We start from the raw sequence: 11691 nt of genomic DNA, 5'->3' as shown, positions 1-11691 counted from the left end.
AAGAACGCCCTAAAAACACTAAGATTCTCAGAGCCTGGAGCTTGTGACCCACTACACTCTGTGTGTGTGTGTGTGTGTGTGTGTGTGTGTGTACTCACCTAATTGTACTCACCTAATTGTGGTTGCAGGGGTCGAGACTCAGCTCATGGCCCCGCCTCTTCACTGATCGCTACTGGATCCTCTCTCTCTCTGCTTCCTGAGCTTTGTCATACCTCTTCTTAAAACTATGTATGGTTCCTGCCTCCACTACTTCACTTGCTAGGCTATTCCACTTGCTGACAACTCTATGACTGAAGAAATACTTCCTAACGTCCCTGTGACTCGTCTGAGTCTTCAGCTTCCAGTTGTGACCCCTTGTCCCTGTGTCCCCTCTCTGGAACATCCTATCTCTGTCCACCTTGTCTATTCCCCACAGTATCTTGTATGTCGTTATCATGTCTCCCCTGACCCTTCTGTCCTCCAGTGTCGTCAGTCCGATTTCCCTTAACCTTTCCTCGTACGACATTCCCTTGAGCTCTGGGACTAGCCTTGTTGCAAACCTTTGTACTTTCTCTAACTTCTTGACGTGCTTGACCAGGTGTGGGTTCCAGACTGGTGCTGCATACTCCAGTATGGGCCTAACATACACAGTGTACAGTGTCTTGAACGATTCCTTATTAAGGTATCGGAATGCTATTCTCAGGTTTGCCAGGTGCCCGTATGCTGCAGCGGTTATTTGGTTGATGTGTGCCTCCGGTGATGTGCTCGGTGTTATGGTCACCCCAATGTCTTTCTCCCTGAGTGAGGTCTGTAGTCTTTGTCCACCTAGCCTATACTCTGTCTGCGGTCTTCTTTGCCCCTCCCCAATCTTCATGACTTTGCATTTGGCTGGATTGAATTCGAGAAGCCAGTTACTGGACCACATGTCCAGCCTCTCCAGGTCTCTTTGCAGTCCTGCCTCATCCTCGTCCGATTTAATTCTTCTCATCAACTTCACGTCATCTGCGAACAGGGACACTTCAGAGTCTATTCCTTCCATCATGTCCTTCACATATATCAAAAATAGCACTGGTCCTAGAACTGACCCCTGTGGGACCCCGCTCGTAACAGGCGCCCACTGTGATACCTCTTCACGTACCATGACTCGTTGCTGCCTCCCTGTCAGGTATTCCCTTATCCATTGCAGTGCCCTTCCTTTTACGTGTGCCTGATCCTCCAGCTTCTGCACTAATCTCTTGTGGGGAACTGTGTCAAAGGCCTTCCTGCAGTCTAGGAAAACGCAATCTACCCAACCCTCTCTCTCGTGTCTTACTTCTGTTACCTTGTCATAAAACTCCAGGAGGTTTGTGATACAAGATTTGCCTTCCATGAACCCATGCTGGTTTTCATTTATAATCTTGTTCCTTTCCAGGTGTTCGACCACTCTCCTCCTGATAATCTTCTCCATGACTTTGCACACGATACATGTCAGAGACACAGGTCTGTAGTTTAGTGCCTCGTTTCTGTTTCCTTTCTTAAATATGGGGACTACATTAGCTGTCTTCCATTTCTCAGGTAGTTGCCCAGTTTCAAGGGATGTGTTGAAGATTGTGGTTAGAGGCACACACAGCATCTCTGCTCCTTCTCTAAGGACCCATGGGGAGATGTTGTCCGGTCCCATCGCCTTTGAGGTGTCAAGGTCACTTAAGAGCTTCTTCACCTCCTCCTCAGTTGTTCGTATGTCATCCTACACTTGTTGGTATATTCCCTCTTGATGTTCCCTTCTGTTCTGTCTTCCCACAGCCCTTCCTGTCTCTACTGTAAAAACTTCCTTAAATCTCCTGTTCAGCTCCTCGCATACCTCCTGATCATTTCTTGTGAGTTCTCCACCTTCTGTGTGTGTGTGTGTGTGTGTGTGTGTGTGTGTGTGTGTGTGTGTTTGTAATGAAATTATTGAGGGTACAAATCAGAGCTTGAGACATTTTTGGTTCATTAACGCAAATTTTTATAAGTGAGGTCAGCCAATTGGCTAGAAATTAAAAGGAAATGTTTTCAAAGATGATTTTAGTGAGAAGTGGATATGTAGATAAAAATATTTTTTTTTTAAATTTAGGTATTTTGATTACATTACAAATGAATCTCATATATTAAGATGTTTTTCCCTCTTTTTTTACATATCTTAAATCTTAGCAGATGTTAATAGCTATTGCATAGTGAGTTTGCTCCCACTCTGTCATCTTTTTAAACATCTCTTTAGAAGGAGTGTTTGTGAAGGTTACATGACAGTGAGGGATGCAACCCTTACTAGCTAATAGTCTGGCTGCTACTCTTGTTACCAGAGTTGCATGACCAAGACTCCTGAAGTCTTTCTCTGTCCCTAACATTCCCAGAGTACCACAAACGGTGGGAGAAATCCAAGATACAGGTATTTCATTGTCTCCAGCGTAGGGTAAATTCTGGATGTCCAGGAACACCTCCTTTGTTACACTTGGATCAAGGTACACACCGACCGCTGGCACATTCTCAGTCAGCCTCCACATGGACTCCTTTGGTATATTCTTCAAGTAGGTGTTCTTCAGTAACATGTGCTGCAGTCCAGCCTTTCCCAGTCGACAGACACGGAAACCTGACCCACATCTGTAGAAATGTAGACAGTGGTCAATGATTATGAAATATCTTGCTAATGACCTGTTCTGAGTAGAGTATTTAATATTACTTTGCTAACGTAGCTTCCTCAAAAAATTTGTAGATGAAAAATATAATTTTAGACAAAAATCTAAATTTCTACAAGAGAATATAAAATTATAAATTCTTTTGGGTAAATGTAATAAGGAGTGTAAAGTGGTTGGCGGAAGTGAAGGGAAACATTTTAGTTGCAATGTAGAGGAAACGGAAATAGTTAATGAATAAGATACATGGATAAATCTAGGCATTATTTTTGACGAGATAGTTATTATCATCAAGAGGGAAGCGCTAAACCCAGAAAATCTTACAGAAAATTTTACGAAAACATGAAAGCTCACAAAATGTTTGGAGATATAAATAAAGATTGATTGCCATCACAGAATTATTGGGGAGAGATAAGGCGAAAGCTTCTTAGTATCTATTATATAAAGCACAGGAGAGAATGAAATATAATAAACAACCTACAACTAGTGGCATGCACAGGAAACATAGATGTAGTTGTAATAACTAACACTTGGCTCAGTATGAAGTATTGTGACATTCCTGCTGAATATCACATTCTTCTAATACATCGGACATCACTCACTGAGGCGCCATGACCGCAAATAATGAAAGACATTCTTCATCTCTCAAACAGTTGTCTTACTACAACTGAATACACATCACAGTTCCAATAACTCTCGTCACCACAACATTCCAAACCTTTTTTTCCAGAGCCCAAGTCCCTCCACGACTCAGGACTGGCTAACTGGTTTCCTTAAATCCCTTCACAAACGTTATCTTGCTCACAATATATCAGTACACACAATATAGCACAAACAATATAGCTCACAATAAAGCAGTACACACAATATAGCACAAACAATATAGCTCTCAATACAGCAGTTCACACAATATAGCACAAACAATATAGCTCACAATATAGCAGTGCGTCATGCTATAAAAGTCAGTCTACTGAATATTCAACCCATAGCACTCCAAGTCTTCCTAGGACCATCAAAAATCCTCCTTCCTTTGCCTGGTAGGCAATGCTATCGCTTCACACACACTGAATGTCCATGGTTCAATCTCCCGGCCGGGTGGAAACATGGCATGTTTCCTTACACATGCTGTTCCCATTCACCTTGCAAGCACGTAGGTACCTGGATGTTAGCCTACTGGTGTGGGTGGCATCCTGGGGCACAAGATTGAAATATCAAAAGGGAAATAAGACAGATAATACTTCATTATGTACTAACTTTCTTGGGTTATCATGGATGGCTAACCCTCTGGGGTTAAAAATCTAAACAAAATCTTATTCTATCTTTTCTTAACTAACTCTTTTCGTCATTCTATTATGTTCTATCCTCTAAATTCCAAAACTACATCAACAACTCCTCATCTGCCCTCTGCATTATACACTTGGTCTTCTAATTCCTACCCTCCAAATTCTCTGAATAATTTTCACCCTAAGCAATAAACTAAAACATATCTCTACTAACTCCAACCTCGTCCTTCCTACAAAATTTAAATTACATCTCTCACCTTCATATAACAGTGTTGGTACCATTATACTCTGGCATGTAGGTATGATTTACATCCTCACAGTCCTAGATTTTTTTTTTTTAAACCAATACAGTTAACTTAAAAATAATAATAAGGAAACAGTTTGGATCTCAATCCAAGTAACTGACAAACGGATTGCACCTATATGCTCGCAAGATATTGCTGCAAAACATACAACAATAACTTATGGCAAGAATATAGCTACAAAAAAAAAATGCGGTTTGACATATATACAAATTCTCGAATCAAAACTTTACATATATATAATTTTTACATATAACATGACATCCGACAAAGGCTCAATACACTAGAAAAGTACATATACAAAGAAATTATATCAATTAACTCCCATCCTTCGCATTAATCAATAAACCAAAACCTAACATCATAATCTTTCTAGAACATCTACATACGTATCCGTAACAATACAGCTTTACATATACCAACATACAAATAAACATACAAAGAATACAACTTAGAACTCAAAAACTGAAGTGCAATACTGTTACAATAAACCCATATACATAATCTCAGGCACAAATGGATTACGTCACTAAACTGTCTACATAAGTCTGTATACCATACAGACTAAAACTTACATCAAGAAATTAGCTTGACACCAAACCGGTTTCAGGGTACAGACCATAATTATAAACTTAAAAAAGAATCGAATCATACACATATAAAGATTTACATAACGTCTGACCCATGACAAAGGCTCAATACAATAGAAAGGTATATATATACACACACACACACCCACACACACACACACACATACACATTAATGCAAAATGTTGCACAAAACCACCTTAGTCAGATGCACTGTATGCACAAAGTAAAACAGTACATAAGTATATCTCATCGTGCAAAAACCCAGCACGAAACATAAATACAAACTAAAAGCACACTTCTTATCGCAAAAAATTATTACTCAAGAATCAAAATAATACATAAAAAAACTAGTATATTTATACCTACATTCCTGAAAAGTGTTATATCGATATAACGAGTCATTGAGCTCTACATCCACACTTGGCAAGATAACCACAAGGTATATTGCCATAAAGTCTCAATGAAAAACAGGAAACCATACCAAATCCACATTCACAATACTCTCACGAGGCCCCCCTTCCCCCGAGGAGACGAGGCTGCTGTGACTCCCTGCCTCCCTTGCAACCTTTGAAAACCCCTTCACTCACTCATTATCATTCACAGATTTACGAGAATCCCTAACGTTAGCATTCTATACCCCTCTGAGAAAGCCTGAACCCACCTCCTCCCATACAAATCTCTGTTACGACACATTGTATGATAGAACGTTACCGCAAGAACCTTCCTTCGTTCTTCACTAACCCCTCTCCCCCTCATCACCCACGACATATATATATATATATAATCTACCATGATATAATCTAAAGCTCTCATGACACCCTTGTCTAACCCACCCATATCTAGACTTAAAGCACGCAGAACCGACACCCCATGGCCACCCACCCTCTGTACCAACCTACTTAACCAGCACCTAACCTCCTCTAGCCCTTCACAAAAGTAAACTACATGGAACACAGTCTCATCCCCTCCACAGATACCACACCCCCCACCCTCTACAACCTGTCTGTTTCATAGTATCTCACCCGACGGAAGGATCCCATGCAGAAAACGAAACATCACCTCATGCACTGAGGGTTTAACTTCATTTTACTAAATCTATACCAAATACTCTTCCACGCATACATGGGGAACAAACCCTCAACTGGGACAACACACCTACCTACAAGCAACCTACACAAAACCCTTATAGGAACCTTTCTCAGTTCCCTAACCAACATCACGGCCCTCAAAACGATTTTGCATTCTTTCAACTCCATTCCTCGATACCACATACCCAGCCTGTCATGTATCCTTCCCAACTGCCCCATGTTCACACCCTCATGCAACACTTCCCATTTAATAAACACACACTTAGCCCTCAGTCTCAAATCCATCAACCCCAACCCACCCTGACTTACAGATAACATTACAACTTCTCTTCTTAACCAATCACAACGTGAACCCCACAAAAATTTGTACACCCGTCTTAGAATTTCAGCAATCGCTGTCCCTGTAATTGGGAACACAGCTGCGACATGCCAAATCTTACTATACAATAAAATGTTTACAACTATCACTCGCTGTATAAGAGTTAGGTGCTGGGGTCTCAAAACACCTATACGCCCCACGATCCTTTCCACTAACCTATCCGAGTTTTCCACCCGTGCCGCAACCATGTCATCCCTATAAATAATTCCACAAATCTGTAGTGACACCACCCATTCTTTAACAACATTACATCTCCCCCCACCCCCTCACCTAAGAACCCAACCCCATGCACCTTGACTTCGCACTATTTACCTGCATACCCATGGCACTTCCAAATAATTACACAACCTCGTCCAATACTCCCATTGACATCCCTTCACGAATGAGAACAGTGGAGTCGTCAACATATCCAATTAAACCCGGCCAGGCCCTCCCACCCCCCACACATCCCTCACCTGGAGTACATAAGCTACAGTCAACCATTCTATAAAAGGGGTCCTGGAAACACGCAAACAGTATTTGGGGCATGGGGCATCCCTGTCTAAGGCCTCTACCCATAGCAATCTCTCTCCCCATACATCCATTAATCTGTATCCTCATTCTCGCTCCCTTGTACAATATATTTACTCACTCGATTATTTCCTCCCCAAAACCCTGTATGACCTGCAAATCTCCCCTTTCCACTTTAGCATATGCTCCTTGCCAATCTAGAGCCAACAAAGTCGCCCCTTTACCCCCACCTTTAGCTTCCACAAAACTTCGCAATATCCCATGTCCTTCACTCATCGACCTTCCCGGCAACCCAAACTGAGATTTTAACACCACCCTCCCCACAACACATTTAAACCTATTACCTAAAATTTTAGCAAAAACCTTATAGTCTGCACAAATCAGCGATATGACTCGGTACTCCCGAAGGGTGGGCTGCCCCTTGCCCTTCGGGACCAACACTACAACTGCTGTTACCTGTTTCTCCCCCAACTTACCCTTCTCCTTCATACGATTAAATAACCTAACCATAAATCCCCGTATTAACGTCCAATGTTGTAAATAAAATTCTACCGGGAGACCGTCAATACCCGGAGCTTTCCCCTTCCTCATTTCCCTTAACTCATTCTCTATTTCCTCTGCCGTAATAGTCCCACCTAAAGGGGGCCGTCGGGCAAAATTCGTAACTCTTTTGTTTATCGTCCGATTTTTTCCAGTTTTGGTGCACAAGACAAAGTGTTTTCACTCTTTCTTGAAAATATTTATCAAAAATATACCTCAAATAACTACTGAGAAAAGACTGATTTACTGAAAGTGCCCTTGTGCTTGAAGTCATTCTTATATGATATGGGGCTACGTAAGGTTGTTTGGACACTTGGTGCCGAGAGAACGATGCTAATACTAATTTTGACCGTGTTCTCTCCTCTAAATAACTTATCGTTATTTCACAAAAAAATAAAGTTTGTTAGTTTCTGGAATATTGCAAAAAAATCTGCCCTTTACTCCCACATAACTCCCAAAGTATTTGGAATATTTCCAAAAGTAAACGATGGAAATAAGAGAAATCATTATTCTACAATTTCTGTGAATATTATTCCATTTAATTAAGTAATAAAGGAAGCACTTTGTACTTTAGGTGAATAAGTTACTTGCGCGATATTGGCCGGGAACGCCGGCCGGCCCCCGTCTCAAAAAAAAAAAAAAAAAAAAATCGCGAAAATCGCGTTTGTTTGGGAGTATTTCTTAGTAAACTGATGTTCTAGTGTAGTTATCCTCTTCAAAACCGTTTTCTCTTACTCAGAGACCAAAGAATACGACATGGAGAGGAGTAACTCATTATTTATCGAAGTATTCCCTATAATCTCTCGACATATTATGGCCTATTTTATTCAGTCTAGAGTATATAACATGTTTGTATGTTATTTATAGTGTTTATTATATCATATTAGATCAATTCTGATAGACAAATATTCCGTAGAGTTGATATATAAGCGTAATAATGAAGAGATTTCTCCTGGCACTCTCTGGAGCGGGAGAACTACCGAGCATTCCCATCTGGTTCCTGGTTGTCTCTAAGTCTACGGATAAGCTCCACCTACTGTTTTATGATGCCAAATAGTCAGTTATTATATTAGAAAGAATAATGCAAGAAAAAGCGATAAAATAACAAGGGAAAAAATCCAAAAAATATACGGGCCGTGAGCAGACTCGCTACCAATATCACCGTCACCATACCTGATATAAATTACTATAATTTCTTGTAGAAACGTCGTAGAACATTCATTCTGGTACCATTGTGTTGCCAGAGAGTTATGCTATTTTTCGGTGTATAACTCAATTTCCATAATTTTTCGATTTTTGGGTGAGCGCGCGCGGCAATTTGCCCTACAGCCCCTTTTTTTAAAGCCTTTCTATCACTATTTCTTAAATTACATATCATATACGTACACACCTTGTCTAACGCCACGTCACCCACCCCCCCACTTTTCTAGTACTTCTCGTACCAAGCCTCCGCATACGCACACATCCCCTTCGTGGTTTGTATCTCCTGCCCTGCTCTATAATTCCCAACCATCTCTGTTACCTCTAAACATGGGATAGCTGTCACCGCCTGCCTTTGCTTTTGATGCGGCAAACATATGCTAACGGCTTGTCGCCCCAAAGCACTTCATCCACCCCTGCCTGCACCCTTACAGCTTGAAACCTTTCATTTTGCAACTGTGGAGAAATTTTCTCCAGGAGGGGGGTATCAGCCCCCTTCAGCCCTTTCAGCCCCTTCAGCCCCTTTCAGCCCTGAGGGGCCAAGCCCTCTCAGAAGGGGTGAGCGTCTTGTTTACTGCTAGAGTGAGTAATTGATCACAGATGCTATGCCACGTAGTCAAGTGACCTCTGCTCCTTGCAGCAGTGTTGCAAAGTGTATTTTTATAAGAGACAGTACATCTCTTACTTAGCAGGACAATTAAGGATAATCCTGCTCCCACTTTATTACCATGGTAAAAATAGTGTACATTGTTGTCTATGCTTAAGACAGCAAGAAACAAACATTCTGCTTTGCTTCATCGAGGAGGTGACAAGGATGCAAGGTACTAGGTCAGCGTTTTTTTTGTGTATTAGGGCAGTGACGGCTTGGGGCAGTGTGGCGTCGCCAGACTAACTTTGACTCTAGGGAGAGTGACACTGATGCCAGGATAACTAGCAAAGAACACTGATTTGTGCGTTAGTGTGAACAAAGTGTCTCAAACACAATAAACATAAGAGAAGTGTGATCAGCTTCTCTTGTGATACATTGTGAACAATAAAGACAAATCTTGTGGAACATAGTGTACCAGTGTGCATTTCCTAGACAATGGAAGACGTGGACATCCAAGGACACTTCAGCTTCTATCAAGTCACCGATACCTGTCGAAGGTGTTCAGAACACCATAGCTCACGTTACAAAGAGCAAGGTATGTTACGAATTTCTTGTAGATCGGGGGATTGCGCAATTCTTGAGTCACAAGGAGTTTGTAATCAACCTATAATCGGCAGTAAGGTGTGGACTTTTGAGTCCAAACAAGTAGGTATTTCGTCAGCCATCATCGAATGAAATATGCTGACATAACACCCCCTAGGGGTAATTTATACTTACAAATTGTATCTCTTGACAGCCCAATGTTGTGATGGTTTCGACAGCTTCTAGACCTCGTCTGCAGGGGCGGCTATGTAGACGATTTGCTGTCATTTATCAGCTAAGTGTTCATTATATATAGTTATAATTTAAACACAGCAGGTAAGGCCAAAATCCTCAACAGCAACACCCTCAACCTCCTCTTTATTTCATCTATATCATCCATAGGAAAATTATTCCCAACCTCCCCCCGCCCATAGCAACCTCCTAACCTATCCTCTAAATAGTTAGCCAGTCCATATTTTAAATTATTAATACGTTTTCCTTCTCTCACATAAAACTTTCTAATCCTTTCCTTTGCAACACTATCCCACCATGTTACAATGTCATGCACTCCCTGTTCTTCCACACTAAGCTCCCTCCATAGGACTGAAAACCCCTCCAACCCCTCCTCGTCACCAAACACACTTATATTTAATTTCCAATAACTTCTATATATGTGCTTGAGCGTCCCCCACCCAACCTTCATCACCACTGCCCCATGATCTGACATTGTAGCCTCAACAGCACTGAAAGATTTCACATCCACTCCCTGAGAAAGGTACACTATATCTAGTCTCGCAGCATATCCACTCCGAACAAACGTATATTCAGTCTCCCACACCGCCCCCCCAAAGGCATCATGTAACCTAACATCCCTTAATAAATCCCTAAGACCCACAGACATATATCCAGCCTCTTTTGGGTCCACATCAGCCACCCTGATTACACTATTCCAGTCCCCACCAACTATTGCCACCTCTGACAGTGCACTTAAGAAAAACACAAGATCCTCACACACAAAAACATTTTTTAACTGTATGTTATTTTCTGCCTGCGCATACACACTCACAAAAGACACACGCTTACCCATCCACCACCCGTCCACATGCAACACCCTCCCTCCCCCTCTCCCCTCGCTTCTCTGCAAAACAAACAGGCTCGTCTCCCTCATTAAAATTCCCACACCACCTTTTAGTCGGGGAGATGGCAGGGTAACTACTCGAAATCCTGCCACCTCCAACACCCTACCCTCTTTAAAATTGTGCTCCTGCAGGAACACAACATCCACTCTAGATTATTCAGGAAATTACGAAACCAATCTCTCTTCATACCGCTACATAACCCATTAGCATTTACAGACATACACCTAAGGCCTATTAAAGTTTCCACCCCTGCTTCCTCTCATCACTCTTTACAATTCCAAAGCTTGAGTTTAATTTTGACACATTCAGAGTGCTCTCTTCCCCCCCCCTTCTTCTGGTGCCTCGTATCATGGCTAACACCACCTACACTACTACATTCACACTTCACCTCAGTCTGTTTCCCAGGCCTTTGTGCAGGCATTAGGACGTCATCAGAATCTGATGTAGCCGCCATCTTTCTCGTGACAGACATGTTACACATGTCTTTGTCAGATGTTGCCTCTCGATGAACCTCCACCTCCACCTGAGAATGGTTTAATGATTCAATGGACGACTCCAAACCACCATCACGTCCCAAAATATCACGTCTCCGACTTTCTGGAAGCGACGACTCTCCTATGACACCACGCTCAGATGTAACGTCTCTCTCAGACGGTGACAAAGTCTTCAAGACCTCTACCAATTCCTCCTCAATCTCAAGAACCTTCTCCTGTAATTGCTGCTCCTCCTTATCCACAGGAGACGACACCTGATTAGGCAGCTGGGGGCGGGACTCCAACTCACCACCAGTCCTGTGTGCCCGATCCACTATCTCGCTCCACAAGACACCACGCCCTCCATCCAATGTTTGTTCCTCACCTG

General features: G+C 42.1%; 1 protein-coding gene across 1 annotated transcript in view; it reads right to left on the bottom strand.

Moving 5' to 3' along the window:
* Positions 1-1900: 1900 nt before the first annotated feature.
* LOC138855030 (uncharacterized) overlaps positions 1901-11691 on the bottom strand; it is a 94369-nt gene continuing 84578 nt past the window's right edge. Inside the window, exon 3 of the mRNA XM_070101778.1 lies at positions 1901-2595. Within this exon, the coding sequence (XP_069957879.1) occupies positions 2145-2595 (451 nt within the window). The 3' untranslated portion in view covers positions 1901-2144. The remainder of the gene's footprint in view (positions 2596-11691) is intronic.

Source organism: Cherax quadricarinatus, chromosome 78 (assembly GCF_038502225.1).
Source record: "Cherax quadricarinatus isolate ZL_2023a chromosome 78, ASM3850222v1, whole genome shotgun sequence".
Lineage (NCBI taxonomy): Eukaryota > Metazoa > Arthropoda > Malacostraca > Decapoda > Parastacidae > Cherax > Cherax quadricarinatus.
Note: the sequence above shows the minus strand (reverse complement) of the source record. Positions and strands in the feature narration are given on the sequence as shown.